The sequence below is a fragment of the Jaculus jaculus genome, chromosome 1 (genome assembly GCF_020740685.1).
Source record: "Jaculus jaculus isolate mJacJac1 chromosome 1, mJacJac1.mat.Y.cur, whole genome shotgun sequence".
Lineage (NCBI taxonomy): Eukaryota > Metazoa > Chordata > Mammalia > Rodentia > Dipodidae > Jaculus > Jaculus jaculus.
Genome location: NC_059102.1, coordinates 64,423,857 through 64,444,025, shown reverse-complemented (window position 1 = coordinate 64,444,025; position 20,169 = coordinate 64,423,857). Strand labels below are relative to the sequence as shown.

The 20,169-nt window shown below is 41.1% G+C and overlaps 1 protein-coding gene across 1 annotated transcript in view; it reads left to right on the top strand.

Moving 5' to 3' along the window:
• Window positions 1-6,464, top strand: part of Trpm6 (transient receptor potential cation channel subfamily M member 6) — a 195,961-nt gene extending 189,497 nt beyond the window's left edge. Inside the window, exons 39-40 of the mRNA XM_045154985.1 lie at window positions 2,950-3,056; window positions 4,986-6,464. Coding sequence (XP_045010920.1) covers window positions 2,950-3,056; window positions 4,986-5,119 — 241 coding nt within the window. The 3' untranslated portion in view covers window positions 5,120-6,464. The remainder of the gene's footprint in view (window positions 1-2,949; window positions 3,057-4,985) is intronic.
• Window positions 6,465-20,169: the final 13,705 nt, after the last annotated feature.

The following is a 20,169-nucleotide window of genomic DNA, read 5'->3' as shown; positions in this document are numbered from 1 at the left end:
TGGGTTCAGTGCACTAGCACCCATATAAAGCCAGAGGCAAAAAGCGGCACAAGCACATGATATTTGTGTGCAGTAGCATGTGTGTGGTCACATATATATTTTAAAACATACTAAAAATTGTCCATGTCTTTCTATGGCCTTATTATGGCAACTTTGTCTCTCATGACTTGAGGATAGAATGGCATCATTGTACCCCAGTTGTTTTCTGGAAGCACCCAGTTTTTTTATGCAGTAGGTCTTCATGTGACCCTAACAAGTTTATTTTCTCATGACTAATTAGTTAAATTAGAAATATATCTAATTAATTTAAACATATTTCCCATGTGTGCTGAACTCTCACCAAACAAAATGTGAACCATGGACCAACAATAGCAACATCATGGGAAATTATTAGTGATGCAATATTTCAGGACCTTTTCCAGATGCAGTGAACCAGAATCTGAAGTTTTAAAAAATATTTTCTTTACTTGTTTATTTGGGGGGGGGGGTGTGAATGGGCATGCCAGGGCTTCCAGCCAGTGCAAATAAATTCCAGATACATGTGCCACCTTGTGAATCTGGTTTTACATGGGTACTGGGAAATCAAACCTGGGTCCTGTGGGTTTGTAGGCAAGTGCTTTTAACTGCTGAGATATCTCTCCAGCCCCGAATCTGAATTTTTTTTTTTTCCTTTTCTTTTTTCTTTTTTTCGAGGTAGGATCTCACTCTGGCTCAAGCTGACCTGGAATTCACTATGTAGTCTCAGGGTGGCCTCGAACTCTCGGCGATCCTCCTACCTCTGCCTCCCGAGTGCTGGGATTAAAGGCGTGCGCCACCACGCCCGGCCTGAATCTGAATTTTTAAAAGAGGTTCCGGAGATTTGGTGTCAAAGTTTGAGAAGCATGGATTTAAGCACGTGCTTTCACACATGCAATGATGATGTGCGGGAACGTGCTCCATGTAGGTTTACAACCAAGGCTGAGGCTCAGTGCCGATCATAACCTGCCTCTGGGGTGATGGTGTCAATAAAAAGGCGTTTTGTGGCACATGTTCTAATCTTGCTTCTCAGTGTACTCATCCTGCCGGCCCGTTTCTCTTATCTCTCCTTGTTTCTTGGGGATTTGGGACTGGATCTTTCTAGTTTACTGCCTTGATGGTTTTGGGCATTTGACAAGTATGAAATGATGATGAGACGTTCTTTAGTAAATCTATGTATAGCTGGCACTAATTAGCATTTCCTTGTATGTGGAACCAGGCTACCACCTGCTTTTCCTGTTATGAAAAAAATCTGGAAAACAGCTAGTTGAGTTTTTTCAACCTTATTTATCTGAGAATGTCCATCTCTAGGGATATTGTAGGGTGTGTATACAAATGAGAACCCCCACACTCTTTCTTCACTTTTCCCTGTTCTGGGAGTGGTCACATCCCTGATATGTAAATTTTATAGTAATCTTGGTAGTTTTGCTTTAGTTTTCATGCAGCTCATGGAGAGAACTGATTTCACTTACAGATTTTGTCTGAAAATGTTCTATCTCCAAGTTTGAGGTCAGCATGTTTTCCTGGAAGCAAAGAAATGACAGAAGTGGGATCAAAAGAAATACAATATTCTAAAAGAAAAAAAAAGAAATACAATATTCTAATATGGTCATGCTGGAGTCAGTGTTAATGACTGAACAAACACCTTCATTTTCCCCTTTATTGAGATTGGAGTGTTCTGATCTAAATAGCAAATGATTTTGCTTTATTGCCACCTTCAATTTCACCTTCCTGAATGTGTCTTAGCAGATGGACTGAGTGAGTGGCACAATTAATAAGAGATGGCTTATGCAGCAGGGTAAATACCAGCAGAGAGCGACTGAGTGGCCATGCAAGTGACTCCCAGTGTCTTTTTGTTCTGTCTTCCCAAGAGATTTTCCCCACCTGCCCAGTGCTGAGCAGGGAGTCTATCTGAGATCAAGCTGACATCAGCTCTTATTCTGAGCTTGGCACATTTTCAGAGGCACTTCTGTTCTACCAAAAGGAAGTGGAAATTGAGATAAATGTTTCAATCCTTGGATGGAAAAAAAGTTCATTTTTACACCATGTCCCTTTTGAAAACCACATTCCTTAGAAGCGAAGTTTATTGTTTCCTTTTGGATAGTGGGGCTTGTCTTTTTTCTCAAGTCATGGTATTTAAGAGTGGTAATTGAGTTCAGATTTGAAAATGTGCTGTTTCCACTGTGCATGTAATTAAAATAAAATATTAGCTTTCATAAAGTTTCTTTGGAAGTATTTCTGGTGGGCCCTGGCCCATGTTGTATGCAGTGTCAGACTCTTTAGAATAATGGCTTGTGTGAACAGCAATTCTAGTATTTACTGTGGATCATGCTCAGAAGATATGGACGTGATTCTGTTTGTAATTCTGTTACCTGCACTGAGCATATGTGGTTTACTTCCATAAAGTGTGCTCAGTAGTTTCATCTTTCCAGAAAGAACTTAGGACAATTTGCAGAATCTAGAGTTCAGCTAGGCATTTGTTTTGGGGGGTCTGTTGTTTGAAGATTTGGGTTCACAACAATGCATGTGCTATCTTTTCAGAAGTTGTCTTCCAGTAGCAAATTTACTTTATACCTTACCTTTCGGGTGTTTTAGTACAGCATTTGGTAGTGAATGTCATTCTCTCACCCCATATGCATTAAAAAGGGTTTCACTGTATTTTGTTTTAATGCACTACATAGAAAATTCACTCTTCTATCAGATTAGCAGTGAAATGAGTTTCACAGTGGGTTTTGGAGTTGGGTACAAAGATTTAAGTGCATTTGAAATTTAAATGTGCAAACCTAACATTGTTGCCTCCCCAAGTGCTGTGTTCTCTGTTGGTTCCTTCAAGTGACTAGGTTACTATGGGATACTGTTTGGGATCATGGAAAATCCCAGTCAAGCTCCTTTTTCTCAGCTGTGATCTAATTGATATTCTGATATTTCCTCTAGATCAAGAGGAATGGTGTTTGGACCAGCCAATTTAGGGGAAGATGCAATTAGAAGCTTCATTGCAAAACATCGTTGCAACTCTTGCTGCCGGAAGCTCAAACTCCCGGGTATGCCACAAACAATTCTATTTTTCTCCAAGCAAACCTCTCACAGAACAACCACCATTGTACTCTGGGATAGACTACAAAATCTTAGTCACATTTTTATCTCATTCACAGTCATTCATAGAAGTTGACTTTCTGACTGTAAAAAATTCAGGCCTCTACAAGGTTTAGAAGGACAATGATTTACTTTAGGTGCTGCCAAAATGTGGTAAAACAACATGTGGCCCAATGCTTGTCAGCCACTCCAGAGGAAAACTTCCCCAGCTTAAATGGAGTACAATTGGACCAAGGCCTCTCCCTCCCCTCCCATCTGAGCACCCTGTTTGTACCCAGACAGTGTGCCTGCAGCATTTTTATTCTACTCTACTTTGCCCATTGGACACTTGAGAAGGTGTGGTCTAGAGGGAAACAAAGGCTGCCAATGAAAGTGTTGCTTTATAACAACCCACCACTTTGTTTTACAGTGCTGGGGATAGAACCCAGGACCTTGTCATGCTAGGCAGGCACTCTGCTACTGAGTTACACGTTCAGCCCTCAAATCTTCCACTTTAAACACACATTGCAATATTTAAAAAACATCTGACTTAGGAATGTGGCATATTTTCTCTGATACTGGTGTTACCACGTACACACAGAAATCTCTATACCAGATACTAAAGCAAATATCTAGAGACCTCTGCCTCCAGCCTGGAATCCCAGCCCTGATGTATTTTGTTCTCTCTTCTCTGAAGGGGTGCTGGCTGTCTGCTCCAGCTTGCTCACTCTATTTTCCTACATCCCTTGTAACTTGTTCACAGACTGGAATTTCACACTTAAAAAATATTTTATTTGATAGAGAATGAAAGAGAGAAAGAGGCAGATAGAGAGAATAGGAATGCCAGGGCCTCAAGCCATTATAGCTGAACTCCAGATGTTATGTGGGCACTTGGGAATCAAACTTGGGGCCTTAGGCTTTGCAGGCAAGTACCTTAACCACTGAGAAATCTCTCCAGCCCAAATTTCACAACTTTTTTTAAAAATTTATTTATTTGAGAGCGACAGACACAGAGAGAAAGACAGAGGGAGAGAGAGAGAATGGGCGTGCCAGGGCTTCCAGCCTCTGCAAACGAACTCCAGATGCGTGCGCCCCCTTGTGCATCTGGCTAATGTGGGACCTGGGGAACCGAGCCTCGAACCGGGGTCCTTAGGCTTCACAGGCAAGCGCTTAACCACTAAGCCATCTCTCCAGCCCAAATTTCACAACTTTTAAGATGAGTAGATCTTCCTGCTTATCAAACATTACCATGTCCTTGGGCTAGGCATTGGGGCTAAGGCAGGAGGATCACTTGTGCCCAGTGTTCATAGTCAGCTTGGCAATGTAGTAAGATGTTGTATCTTAAAAACAAATTATATGCTGAATTGGAAATCAATAAAGGAGCATCATCTAATGTCACTTAAGTGCAACAAGTGTATATTTGCAGAAGTGGAGTGTAATTTCTAGTCCTCTTGGAGTTGTGGGTGGCTTTTGTGGGCAAGACTTATCAAAAAAATTGGAATTTGGAACAGGTTTCCAGTTTTTTCCTTCAGCAGTAGGATGATAGTGTTTTGTCCCATGGTGGTATAGATGCAGATGTGGAGGGAAAAGGTCAAAAAGCAGCAAAGAGCAATGGTCATCATGCCCAGGACTTGATGTCACAAAGCTTAGGCCAGCAGAGCTAGCAGTGCATAGCACTTTTTCCTCTCAGGACCGAGGAAGGATCCAGGGCTGGGCTGAGAGACTTCAGGGCCTTGTGGGAGGAAGGAACTGAAAAATATGACAGTTATCTCATGTTCAAAGGCTGGAGGAGTCAGACTCAGTATCCCCAGAAACTTTGGTCAAGCCTGTAGTCCCATCTGTCTGTGTGGTTACTGTGTTTCCGAGCACTCCCTAAAATGGTCATGTCTTCTTTGCAGATCTAAAGAGAAATGACTATTCTCCGACAAGGACAAATTCTACCTTTGGACTTCAGGAAAAAGGAGAAGCAGCTGAGGAACTTCCAGCAAATGAAAGGAATTTAAGTTCCTCAGATGATCACACACGGCTGTAAAAGGACATTGGACTTGGCCCCTTTTGCTGTGAGACCTATTGTGACTTCAACTGATGCACATAACACTGATTATGTCAGAATCTTTGTCAGGGTGACCTTACACCGAGGGTTTCCTTGGGAGCTGCCCTCTGAGCCATGTACCCCCCCCCCCCCACCGCCCAAAGGTCTCAATCTGATGGAAGGTCCTGTAGATACGAACTTATGAGTAGGACGTTCGGCACACATTCTCATCCTCAAGTTCCACATGAAGACACTAAGATGAGCCAGCTGGGAATACTGTTCCTTCATACCTCATTGCCTTAGCTGGTCGCTTGGAACCGTTGGAGCAGAATGCTGTGCACTAAAGAACCAGGGGATGAATTAATTTATTTTCTCACTGTGTCTGCCCACTCTACCCCCTACTGCTATTCATCACCTCACCCACAGATTGTACTTAGATATATGCACATTAAGAAGCCATTTGACTTCCTCCTCTCTCCTATCTGGTCACATAAGGTTTAAATAGCAATAGCAGGAAAAACACCAGAATGAGTGTGTTGGCTGATGTGAGAGCACACTCCTGCACCAAGTAGCCACAAGAAACTTGTGCCCTGATGAATATTGTTAGCAAATCATAGGATGCTTGGGCCCTTTAAGGCTTCTCTGAAAGTGAGAAAAGAAGAAAGCTAAAGCAAATTTTGTTATACCTACTTTATTTCTTAATAAAGGGACAAGGATATGTCAAACTAGAAATATTAAGAGAGGATTTTCCTTCCCTTTAGTGTAGGAACACTAAGCGTTAGAGAGCTCTCAGGGATCACTTTGTACCTCCACTCCCTTTCCAGTCCGTGTTTATCATACCACCCTTTAACTTACCCTGAGTCTGGTCGTAGGAGGCCTGAGTGGCCATCAGGTGTTTGCTTCCTTTGATAGCTTAGGTCTGGCTTAAACACATTGACAGCTTCTGAGGCTTGAGGTGAAAAATCCCTGGAAGATACCACATGTGACATGTGTACAAGGTAGGGCAGGCAGTCCATGACCTCTTCACACCACTGGAGATGAGACCAGGGACCCTTTGCCCTCTACTCTGCATCTTCTCTTACTAAGCACTCCAGTTTGCTAGCAGCAAACCTCCCAGGCCCAAAAATTTTTAGTTTATTTTTAATTTTTTTTTCAGTGCTGGGGATTGTACCCAGGGCCTTAAGTTTGCTAGGCAAGTGCTCTACCACTGAGCAACATCCTCAGCCCATTTCTTTATCATTAGTTCTTAGATTAGGTCACCTGCTTCTCAGTGTGTTTTAGAAATCTGTACTTCTGTATCCTTAGGCTATACTTCAGGGGCCATATTGAATAGTGAGGTGGAAAGCCACAGGTTGACTTAGCAATGATTTTGTCTGTATTTTTTTTTTTTTTTGTGACTTTAAAGGTTTCTTTATATCCCTTTCATTCTTCTTTTAGGGTTTGTAGAAGGTGGGACATTTGGGAGATTTCTCTCTCTCTCCCTCACCTTAGGATAGGATCTCTCTCTGTAGCTCAGGAGGGCCTCAAACTCCTGATCCTCCTGCCTCAGCTTCCTGAGTGCAAGGATTACTGGAGCACACTACCATGGTTGGGCAATATCTTGATTAACAGTGAGGATAAAAATATTAATATTTCCATTGCGTGTGGTGTTCATCACTTTTATCCGATCTGTGTATCAGTAAGGGATTTGCTGGTCTCACTTTGGTACTGTGCTTAGCTCTGGATGAGGCAGTTTATCTGTCCATGGGTCACCTAATAATATATAAATTTATTAGTCAAATACTGGTTATCTGGAGTGAAACTTGAAAGCAAATACATTTTGATTTCAAATTTCTATGGTGTGTTTTTTTATCAGTAAAAAAAATTTACAGAATACCAATTTGAATAGATGACTGAGCTTGTTTGCTTATGATGAACAATCTTAAGTTTGAATGGTTTATGATCACAAAAGGGGCAGTGTTCATCCAGCCAGTCAATTTCCTTCAGCATATATTTGGAAACACTTTTTCTCCTTTTCCCTCCTCTTCCCTGTGGCTCCCTTTTTCTTTTCTGGTGTTTATGTGTATAAGTGTGAGCATAAGTGTGCCATTGTACATGGGTGCACATCAGGGGACAACATTTGGGTGGTGGCCCTTGCCTTCAGCCTCCTTTGACGTAGGGTCTCTTGTTTATTGTTCCCCAGGCTAGCTGGTCTCAGATTCTAGGAAATTCTTCTGACTCGGTCTTCCATCTGGCCTGGTGAAGGCATGCTGGGATCACAGCAGCCTGCTAAGGCTTTCTGCCTTTACACTAGGTCTGAGTATTTGACCTGAATCACTCAGCTTACACGGCAAATATCCACCTAGTCATCTCCCAGCCCAGGAGGCACCTTTTCTGTGCTGCCTTGCTGACAGGGTTGCAGCCATAAAGGCAGTACATATTTACCCTCAAAAAGCTTCATGTCTCAAAAAAAATAAAAAAATAAAAAAGTAAAAGCTTCATGTCTCATGTTTCCTTTTGTTTGTTTTTGGTTGGGATTTCTACTAAGTTCTTTCATTTCGACTTCTGGGCACATGTCCCATCCAGGGATGTGTCCCATCCTCTACTTGCTAGAGCAGTGGGTGCAGACTGGGATAAGAGAATTTAGGTGAGTAAGAAGACACAGCCAGAGTGCTTTTGGAACTGCTAGGGAAGCAAACTGTAGCATCCTCTTCTGAACCCTGAGCCTTGACCACAGGCAGAAGCTGCACTCAGGTTGGGTAGGGAGGTCAGCCCTGAGGCGTTCCCTCCCGCCATGCTCCTCCCGCTAGACTTGTGTCTGCCCCTGCCATCTTAAAAGTTTTTGTATCACCAAGGAATAAGATTTAATATACTTGGGGATATTTCTTATTCTGTTATTTTCTGTGTGACTTTGAAACACAAATACCAAATGATTAAAACGCCCAAAGAGCCATTCAGTCAATGGTTTCAAAACATTCTCCTGTTGTGTGTGGCTGTTGTAGTAGATGAGACCAAGTGCTGTGGCTCTGGAAGTCCTGAAGCAGATGACTCTCCTCACTTTCTCAGTTGCTGGCAGGTAAGCACAAAGCATGGCACACAGAATGCTTTCTGCAATATTTTTTTAAAAAAAGGAATGATAAATGATGGTGAATTTTATTCACTAGGTAATAAATCAGATTTGCATTTTTAATCTAGAATGAAGTGATTACCAATTCCTTAAGACCCAGTATAATTCTTTTGATCTCTCTCTGTTTTAATTTTCTAGGAAATAGCTTTCAACCACCTATACCTTGTCTATTAAATTCTCAACCAGTTCTTGTCCTTATCACCATTGGTGATAATGGCAGAGTGCAGCCCTCACTGGTGACTATTGAAATGAGATGATAACTTCCCAGAAACTGTCTAGAAATAATCATCACTTTATTACCCTTTGAAAAGAAGATTGATAGAAAATTCATTTGAAAGATGGTTCATTACCATGCCCTAGTATGGTTTCTTTACTCACATCTCGCCCAAGCACGAGAAAGGGAGGATTATTCTCTGAGGTCGGAATTTGAAGGCTGTGTGTTTGCCTCTTTGAAGTCTTAGTATTTAATTTTCTGTAGTCATTTCTTGGGCAATTTTCTAAGAAACTAGTTGAAGCTAATTTATCATAAGTTAAAGTCAAATGACAGAAAGATTTTTTTCCCCCTTAACAGCATTTTATTCCACAGAGGTTAGCTTCTGAAGGAAAATGAGACTTAAATAGCTTTTCAAATCTCCAACCACATGGGTGGGTGCAGAGAAGAGAATGAATCCTGGGAACCACACTAGCTTTGTATTTAGTATAGTTATCAGTTACTTTATGATTTTTCATTTCAGACCATGATGTGCAGATCAAATGATACATTTTTTTTGTGAAACACCTTCTCACAAATAATCAGGTATGTTGCTTCACAGTTCAGAGGAAGATAGGTACTCCTCAAGGGATCACCAACCTTGGTCTCTATCCTTTTCAGACTTGTAATATAAGTTTATATAATTTGTTTAACCTTTCTCTTAACCCCTAACTCTGAAATGGAGATGAAGACACTTAACTTTTCAAATGAAGGTGAATGATAATGAGAAAGCATTTATGAGGTCCTTTGAGAATCTCACTTCAAAGGCTTCTGTGAGCCTGGGATCTCGTTCGATAAATAATAAGAGGTTTTCATTTTGATAGGATGTGATCATTATTGAATGTTTACAGAAGATGCTCAGAGGACCTGTTTCACTACAGACACAAAAGTGCTCCTGCTATTTCCCCCTTTCTGGAGGAAAAAAGCTCATGGGTATCTTTTGCTTTAAAGATTAATTAACTAGTTTTAAAATAGGAAAGGCACCATTTCATAATATCTTATACTTATTTTGCTTTTGGATAAATCTTTCTTGGCTAAACTGTTTTATTAATCTCTACTCAGAGAAAACCTTTCAGGATACAAAATAGAGCCCCAAGCTGACCCTCTCATTGGTGACATTTTTGAGGTATAGAAAAAAAACCAAATGATTTAGAGTCTTGATATTTGTAAAGCAATGTTTTAGAAAAGTTTTTTTTTTATCAATGATGATCAAAATTTTGTTAATATAGGGCTATTCTGTTATATGATTTTGATCTGTAGCTCACCAACTAATTAATTAATAATTAACTAATTAATTAGCTTCACAACTAATTTCTTCAGGCATTCTCATCTTCTCCACTAGATTTTTTACTGTGGATCTTTAGGAACTACATGTATTAAGTTAGTCACAACACTCTAGAAGTTATGGTAGAAACTGTTAAGCTAATGACTGTCTAGATAGGGTTTTAACAATTGCCTTTTGTTGAAGGAATTTGGGCTCTATATCTTATTGGTAACCAAGCAAGTGATCACAGAGCTTCAGGATGCTCTGCTAATTAGAAGAACCTTCCTTGTGTTCTAAGATTTGGAATTCCCAGGTTACCCTTGGAGAGCAGAGGGATTGATGGCAATGGTGAAAAGAAGAACAGTAATCATCAGGTGCCTGTGTCTGCATGGGTGGGGTTAGAGTATCATGGATGGTGAGAGGATTGGTGAATTATTTTATTGATGGAGTAGTGTGCCTGGAAGATTACATGTATGTTGCAGATGGAAATCAACATCAGCTGGAATTTATGGGATGAGATGTCTTTCTATTTACAGAGAATTCTGGGACTATATTTAAGGAATAGGGAAAGTAATTCATGGTATAATGCTAGTTTTGTGCAGCTGTTCAGTGTATAGCTTATACTAGTAATAGTTCTGAGTGTCTCTGTGGTTTCCTGACACTGAAGTTAAAATTATTAGGTGAAATATGACCTGTCTTCAAGGTTGTCCTAGACAGATAAAGAATATGCAACATACCAGCTCATCATTGGCCGACAGTAATGGTTACGAGGCAACATTATTCTTACAGGTGACATGTATCAAGCAGCCACTGTCTCCCAACATTATGTTCTGTATGCATTGGATATCATTTCACTCAACCTAAACAATGACTTCAGGAATTGGATCTATTATGCCCATCAAAAACATCTGAAAATGGTCCACATAAGTAAGTTAGTAAGTTGCCTAAGGTCATCTCCCAAGGAGAACTGAGATGTAACACTGGAGTAGATCAGGCATACAGAAATGCTTGCTATATTACCCTGTGATGGTTTGAAACATAGATGCAAAAGTTGCACTCTAACTGTCCATCAGATAAGAAAATTCAAACTGATCCTACAGATGCTTCCTGATTCCTTTCTGTTTATGTTATGTCGGTGAAATCTCCTCTGCACACTCATGGCTACTTCGTCTTGCCACATCATGATAGGACGCAGGTTGATATGTTCCTTTGCATCTGCCTGGCATTGTGTCTGTTGGAGAGTTATTATGTTTTCACCTGCATTTCTGCATCCCTTTTTTCTTTTTGCCTTTCTGCCCAGTTAGATATTCATAACAATGCTAATCATTTGATGCATCTAATGTCCTGTTAGTGTCAATGCAGAGTGAAAACTAGAACCTGTGTCACCTACAAAGCTTCTGTCAGCCTGGCTCTGACAACACATCCTTGTCATCCTTAGAAGCTGGACGATAATCAGAAGGGTGGCATGAAGTGCATAAGTCAGAAGAAAGAGAGGCAGATAAATCATATTTTTTAAGTGTCAGGAAATGTTTCATCTCATCTTCTCCAGAGGGATGGGTCTGCTAGTGGGGGTGGAAAAGCCAAATTCTGAAATCCTTCTGCCTGGTTCAGAGGGTGCTGCAGGATTTCAGATAGCTCTTCCATGAGCCCTGGGAAAAATGGACTGAGGTCATTATATTGCTATATCCTTTCTCATCTTTTCTCCTTATGGCCACTTCCCTCTCCTTTTCCTCCTTCTTCCTCATTTTCCTCTTGACACCTTTGTCTTCTCTTTTATCAAGTACCTCTTTCTGTTCTACTTTTTTACACTACTAGCTGCAAATGTGGATTAAAAAACAATGTTAATTTTATCAATGTTCTCAGACATGTAGAAATAGAACATATGAGAGCTAACAGGATAGATAAGGAGAAAGATATTAAGAGACTTCATTTTATCTAAAGTTAATATGACTATTACTGAGCTGTGAGTAGCACTCAGGTCTCTAAATCACCATCCAGTCTAATGATAGCCACATCTGCATGTTAAGGCAAGTAATGTTCTCTTTATTATATTAAGTTCCTTTTGTTTTTCAAACAGATTCAGATATTCATGTGACTAAATATTTAGCTCAGAAATCTTTTAAAAAATTTATACCATTTTTCTTTATTAGTTATATGCACACTCAGTGTGTAAACAGCACATGTTGGTACCATCCTTATCCTCATCCCTGTCCTCCCCCCTCCAAAGAGACCTTCCTCATTGAGGATGCCAGTTGTCCCCATGGGATGGATGGTAGGCCATTCATTGTGGGGGTAGCCATCAGCTATGAGGAAGAGGCAATGTAGCTGTACTTAATGTCCCAACTTGTGGCTCAAATAATCTGTGCAGCCCCTCTTCTGAAAATTTCTCTTATCCATGTTGGGTTCATTTTAGTTCTACTTCAGGTGAGGTCTTGGGAGCCTCTGTGTCTCTGGATCTCTGGTTTGGAAGGCGGTGAGTGTCCCCTGTGTCTATCTCCTTCACCCTTGTGCTGATACCAGGTTCACCAAGAAAGCAGCACTCTTGCTCATTACCCAACTAACCCTACGGTTTCATCTGGGGCCCCTGGTGAGATGTGATGGGCTGATTCTCTCCTCAGGTTCTGTGTCCATCTGAAAAAGAGAAGCAGAGTCTCCAATGGAGAGTGAAGTCAGCACTGGATAAATGGGATACCATTATTAGTTTAGAGAGAATTTTTAAAAAATAATTAAGAAAATTTTTTTTTGTTTATTTATTTATTTAAGAGCAACAGACAGAGAAAGAGGCAAATAGAGACAGACAGAGAATGGGCATGCCAGGGCTTCCAGCCACTGCAAACGAACTCCAGATGCGTATGCCCTCTTGTGCATCTGGCTAACGTGTGTCCTGGGGAATCGAGCCTTGAACCAGGGTCCTTAGGCTTCATAGGCAAGCACTTAACCACTAAGCCATCTCTCCAGCCCAGTTTAGAGAGAATTTAATAGATGTAGGCTCTCTTGTTTTAGCACAGAAATCTTAATAAGACTAACACCAAGGAAGTTGGTCCTCTGGTGTCTAATTTGGTATAGCTTAGTCTTGATTTATCATTATGTGGTAGCACACTGATTTGTTCTGCTTCTTACAGTGGCCATCTTAAGAAGGGAGGTGAATACCAGTGCCTCTGGACATTATTGGTGGAGTCCTAATATGATGGCTTTTCTCCAAGATGTCTTGAAAATTGATGAGCACTAGTACTTGGGGTTGTTGAGGCGGAGAAAATCTCACCTGAGAAAGAAGCTTCACCCTTGGAGACAGGGAAGACGTGTTTGGTAGGAGGGAGAGGTCTAGTTCAAGAGTATCAGGAAGATTGACAGAGTTGTAGTCTGTGACATGGCAGGAAGCAACTTGTGTCCTCACTAGTCATGGGGCAACTGAAGTCACCTGTGAATGGCCTTGTAGCCCTGCACCATAGGCCTTATTACCTAATGGTTAGGGGTCCTTTTGAATTTTCCAAACCCTCACTAAGTTGTCTTTTACATGTTGGAGAAACTTCCCAAATATGATTCATTGAGTCTTTTGTGATTTTAGAGAGATTTAGAGAAGGTAACTTGTCATATTTTGCACCTGCATGCTGTCTAGTAAATTCATCACTGTTATCAAATACACACCAGGCAGAACTGTCATGGAAATTAAAGTGAATTACACTAAACACTTAGTATCATCTGGCACCGTGGGCATAATGCAAATTATTAATATGTTTATTGCATTTTTGTTTCTTTACCAAAATTATCTCCAGCTCAAGATTTGTGGAAATAGAGCTACTTCTTTAAAACTTAAGACTAAAGAGTTCATGTTAAAGTTAATCAAATCATCAAATTCAAAGGGTTCTATACTAGTGTGAGGTTGTGTGACACCAAAATGTGATGATAAAATAGCTGTTTGAATGACCATGGACGATTTCAAGTGAGCCGACTCTGTAAGACCTGAATTTCAATGAATGGTTTAAATATTTACTTTGAATATTCCAATAATACTATTCTTTTGTAAGTCCCCAAGAACTAGGATTATGAGTGGTCGTGGAATCTCTCTGAACCTGCCCCAGCGGGGAGTCGAACAAAGAAGCAAGGTGAAAATCAACCTGAATGAAATAAGGCAAACAGACACAAGAAGGAGACCATGCTAGATGTTTGTCACGGCCTTGAGAGTTATTCTTACATGTAGGTTTATATAGGGTTGTAGGGGGAAGGGGACACGGTCAGGGCAAGGAGTTGTCAGGAAACCTAGAGGGGATGTAATTAGGTGTTCATCTAATCTTGCCTAACTGGCTTAACATCCTGACTGCACCAGGCTTCACATCCTGACCATAAACTGGCCTTTTGCAAAAGATAAGATTCTGTAAGCAGTCTGGTGACTAGTTCCAGAAGTACCTAACAGAAAGCTGGATGGACCAGCTTTCTGAGTAATGAGTCAGTTTATGAGCAGGCCCAAGCAAAATGGAGAGGCTTTTGCTCTATGGCTCCCGACATGAACCACTTCACGTTTTTGGTGACAAGGTTCTATCATCTTCAAAAGATGAAACCTAGCCATCAAGTCTGACGGGTTGAAATATGAGGAATGAAATATGAGGAATACACATCCCAGGGACCAGCCGAGTGAGAGGCACACATTCTTTTGTTCACAAACCGTTAAGTAGAACTCAGTTATAGCACTGTGCCCACCTGCAAACAAGAATCAGAAAAGTGTCCATCAATATGTCCAAGACAGAGGAAAAAAAGAGGGATTTGATGAACAGTTAGCAAGCTGTGTCAAACTAGACACTGTCTATTCTGGTCCAGTTCTTTGACTGTGGCTCTGAAGGATGTAGTATGGCTTTTGAGCATGGGTTTTCTTTCTGTAGAATTGCCCAGGATAAAGTTTTCTTTATTTAGGAAATGGAGCACTGTTGACTAATTCCCCTTGGTCAAAAGATACTAGATATCTTTAAAATCTTGTCATATACATTCCCTTTTAGGTTTCATAATCCCTTCATAATGGAAAAAATCTATTGGTCACAAAAAAAGTAAAGTCTAATTGGAAGGAGAGTGGCTTTATTGAATACCTGTTAGTTTGGTGACAGCTATCAAATATGTCCATTGTCCCTTTGCTGCCTGACCCCTGCCCATCCCCCATAGCTCTAAGCAACACTGTGTGAAAGCAAACATTCTTGCCCTCCTTTTACATTGCATGCAGCCAGCTAGCAGGCAAACACACAGTGAGGTAAGAGAGGAAATTTACATAAGGAGCCTATTAATATACTATACAAATGAGGGTCCTGGGGAGAATGTTAATTCATTCCCTATACTGAATGGCCATGATCACTGTAAATTTTCACAATGGCGAGAGCTAAAATGTAAGTAGAAAGTTCAGCTATACATAAGAGATGGGAATTGACAAACTTTTCCAAAGAGCATTTATTATCACATACATCAGCCTGAAAATAATGTTTGAGAGTAATTTTGGATTTCACCAAGAGAACTTAGAGGGGAGGAGAAATATTTTAATAATGTATTTTAATTTTTCAAGTTACAACTGGAAATATACTGAGAGCATTATTGTGCAAAATCAATTTACTTAAACCCCCAAGAACTGTTACTGTTTGCTTCCTTTATTGGCATAGTCATTGATTAATTGATCTAAGGTTGATTTTGTGACCAGCATGTTCTAGACACCATGTCAAGATGATCAGGTGAATACTCACAGGTCTTGAGACCATAGACACATAAAACCATCCACTTGCATAAATAGGCACAATTGAGACCTTAACGGGATGTTTTTGGAGTCAAGTGCAGAAAAGACTTCTTCTCTTGCAAGAAGGAAAGAAAACCCTCATGAAGAATGATAATAAGGGCTGGAGAGATAGCTTAGCAGTTAAGGTGCTTGCCTGTAAAGCCAAAAGGCCCAGGTTCGATTCTCTAGGACCCATGTCAGCTAGATGCACAAAGTACATGTGTCTGAAGTTCATTTGAGCGGCTGCCAGCCCTAGCATGCCCATTTTTCTCTCTCTCAAATAAATGAAAATAAAATATTAAAAAGAACGAATGGTGAATGAGGAGAAATCATTTCCTTGGAGGAGGTAACTCTATCTGGGAGAGATACTTGAGGACTCATGAGTAGTTGTGCATCTTGCTACAAGGGCATATACTGGATAAAGTGACTGGTGGTTTGAATCCAAAGTTCCTCATAAACTTTTGTGTTCTTTTTTTTTTTTTTAAATTATTTATTTATTTATTTATTTGAAAGCGACAGACACAGAGAGAAAGACAGATAGAGGGAGAGAGACAGAATGGGCGCGCCAGGGCTTCCAGCCTCTGCAAACGAACTCCAGACGCGTGCGCCCCCTTGTGCATCTGGCTAACGTGGGACCTGGGGAACCGAGCCTCGAACCGGGGTCCTTAGGCTTCACAGGCAAGCGCTTAACCGCTAAGCTGTCTCTCCAGCCCAAACTTTTGTGTTCTGAATGTTTGCTTGCCAGCTGGTGGCAATTTGGGAGGTGGAGACTTGCTGGAGGAAGGTGTTGCTGTAAGGTGGACCTTGAGGCTTATTAGACTTGTTAGTATTAAGCTCATTCTCCTGCTGTTTTTTGCCATCTGTTATGGCAAGAGGGTGAGGTTTAGCCTTTGCTCTACCATCTTTCCCCTGCCATTGTGAAGCTTCTCCTTGAGACTACATACCAAAATAAACTACTTTCCTCCAATCTTCTACTTTTTTTGTTTTGTTTTTTCAAGGTAGGGTCTCACTCTAGCCCAGGCTGATCTGGAATTCACTATGTGGTCTCAGGCTAGCCTTGAACTCACAGCAATCCTCTTACCTCAGCCTGCTAAGTGCTGGAATTAAAGGTGTGCATAACCATGCCTGGCCCAGGTTACTCTTGGTCGAGTGCTTTGTCTCAGCAATGCGAAGGTAACTACAACAGTCAAATATAACGAGATGGAATTGGAAGAATGATCCTGTTAAAAAAATATTTAATTGATTTGCAAGGAGAGCGAGACAGAATGGTATTCCAGGGCCTCTTAGCACTGCAAATAAACTCCAAATGCATGTGCCACTTTGTATATCTGGCTTTATATTGGTTTGGGGGAATCGAACCCTAGGCCATCAGGCTTTGCAAGATAGCTTTGCAAGCTTTTTACTTTGTTTTGTTCTTTTGAGATTTAGCTAGCTGTGAACTATTGATCCTCTTGCCTCACTCTCTTGAGCACAGAGATGGTAGGCATGCACCCAACATCCCCAACAATGAGAAGCTAGGTGTTATCATGCAGGGGAGGGACCTTAGCAAATGTTTGAAGCAATGAATTCTGGGTAGTTAATGAGTCCAATGAACACATAATCAGCTACTGAATGTAAACTCCCTAACCTTGAAGTTTAATGCTGAATAAGATCCCCATAGAAACTAATGGCTGAGAGAGCAATTGCAGAGATGGCTAAGTATTTTGGAGCAATTACTCATATCATCAACTGGGTATGAATTTCTTTTTATAGCACCATTAACAGCCTTATTTTTGATGTGTCTGATGGAAGTTTACTGAATCATATGTCAAATGTGGGTTTGGAAAAGACTTGTTCTATAGCACAGGCTGTGAAAAAAACCTATACAAGTAAGAAAAGATTTTTAGTTTACCCTTTCAATTTGATTGTGTACTTATACTGTGTAAGAATTGTGACAATGACAGGTTTTACTATATACTAAGACAAACTGTTCTGCTGTGTGTTTTGGTGATGCATACCTCCAATCAATTGCTACAGTCCTAGTGTGTTTGGTGGGGAACAGTTTCCTGGAGCAAATGCTGGGTACATGGAGAAGGGACATTCAAACATGATGCAAGGAATGGTTCATTTGGCCAAAAGGGTAAGGCTTTCAGAACAGCCGGTCTGTATACTCTATAGCAGAGTCTGAGCATGGAGAAAGAAGACATCTAGAGCAGAGAAAAGGTTTCAATGGCAGTGTTCAGGCTCACTTGGCCACAGTGAATTCCTTATAATCAAGGGTGGAAGGAAAGCCTGCTTACTGACTCAGTAAAGCTCTTCCATAAATTTATGCTTTTTCTCCAAGAAATCCAATACTGATGAAGGTCTAGTTCATTATAGAGAATGTGCTTTGCTAATGCATGAAGCCCTGGGCTTGATCTTCAGCACTTCCCACACATGCATATACAAGTGCGCGCGCATGCGCGCACACACACACACACACACCACAGATTCCATGAAACCATGCAAGTCATTGTCTGTATATAACCTACTGCTGTGGTTTGGATACCTCCTCTAAAAGTTCATGCATTGGAAATTTAACACCCAGTTTCATTTTTTTAATAGTATATGGAGGTCAGGTCTTTGGAAATAAATTAGGTTAATGAAGCCATGAGTTAAGGTCACCATGATGACATTGGTGGTCTTGTAGGAAGAGAACAAGGTGACGCCCTTGCAGGAACACCATCGTCAGACGCACTGTGGGAGAACACTGGCACCACGCTTTTGGTCTTCACAGACATCACCAATGTAAGACAAGTAAACTTTTATCTTTTATAAATAATCCAGTCTCAGGTACTTTGCTAAAGAGACAAAAAAAAAAAATGGATCTAGAAATATCCCTTCTTCTACAGTGCCTTTCAAGATCATTGGCATCTCTTTCATGACCTATGTGTCCTGGGCTGAGAAGTTGAGTGTTGCCCATTTGACCTTTGTCTTTTCTTGAACTCGAATGGACCACTAGGATTGGTAATGAACTGGATTTCATTGGATCATATTTTCTGAGCCAAGAATCAAGGAGTAAAGATGTATAAGAAAGATTGTGGGTGTGTATGATAGTAAAAGATGGGAAATGACTCACCTGAGGAAGAAGGCTGCAGAATAAAGGTTAAGGGTGGGAAATTAAATGTACCATTGGGCCAAGAGCTTTCTCACAATGTCAGGCACTATTGGTCTTCCTTTCATTGTAGTTGGAAGTATGTCTTTCTACTGGGAGTAGTTAACATCTTTCTAGGGTATAGTCCAAGCCTCTTGACATCATTTTTTTTTTTTCTCCCTTTGGTGCAGAGGATTGAACCCAGGTGCTCACTTGGTCTAAACTTGCTTTAGTAAGGCATGATCAAAGTAAGGGTTTGCCTACAGGGGCCACAGGTACACTGAGCTCTTCCTCACTTTGACATCACCTTTCCTCACCCTGAACATTTCAGGATATGTTACCTAACCTGGCACTGTCTTCTAGTAGTTTCTCTTTTCCTGCCATCATTAACTAATTGGCCATATAACAAATCTGGGGGCTTTTTTTGCCCCTGTGATTTGGGTCTCTACCTCTTGGTGACTTATGCCTTGCCTGAAGCAATCCCTAAGGCATTAATGAAAGTTTAAATTGTACATCTCTGGTGATATAGTTTTGAGTCCCTTGAAAGTGTTTTATTAGGCTTTGGAAAGGAGCTCAAAAGAGTCCTGTTCTATAGGTACGGGAGAGTCTCTTTGCCTAACTGGGGAGGATTTGAACTCTTTGGAGGAAGAAGGGCTCATGCACCAGGTAGTACTAAGTGGCCCTTGCTCCTGTCTGTTGGCACAGAAAGCTCTGTGTCTTCTCATCTTATTTTTGGCCTCAATCAGGCACAGTAACCTCATGCTGGTCAGCTGCATTCAAGACACTCACCCTGGCCTCTAGCCTGAGCCTTCCCGTCCCAGCTAGGATTTGAACTCATGGTCCTGGGAGCAGGAAGGATTAGTGCTCAAGGGCTCCCATGCTGACTCCATCAAAGCTTTCCTCTGCACATCTCCATTATGTGAACAGCTCTGTTAACCAAACCTATTATCTTTCCCCCTTGGTTTTCAACTTGAGAAGGGGAAAGCAACTTCTTTAATGGCCCACAGATTGATGATTAACATTTTACATGTCCCTGCTGCTAAGTAAAAGAACTGCTTTGTGGACAGTGAAAATGCCTAGGAGAAGGAAGCGGGAGTCAACTTGGTTTATTAAGTTGTACTGCTTCATTAATCACAATCTTTTTTTATGGCAGTGCTTAAAGGCTCATCCATTGTACTTCTCGGGAATGGGGCAGATCAAAACCAAGTGCTTTTAGTGCACCTTTGACATCTGGCATAGCAGCCGGCTATCTGCGATATTGCTCTCCAGTAGGATGGGGACTGCATTCACTGTGACCGTGCTGGCCTCTCTGATTTAAGCTACTGCAGAGGGCAATGAATTACCTTAAAGGAGCTCCACTGTAGAACTCCAAGTTTTATGCCGGACCCCCGCCAGGCTCCCCACTTTATGAGTATGAACAATCAGACAATTGAACTGATTTGACTTTGCCACTCCTGGAGTTTCATTGCCACGAACCTGGGATGTAATGATGGTGATGCCATGCTAAGTGCCGCTCTGACTAGCAGCAGAGCTTGCTGCCCGTTCAAGTAGGGCACCCATTCTTGTTAGCTGAAA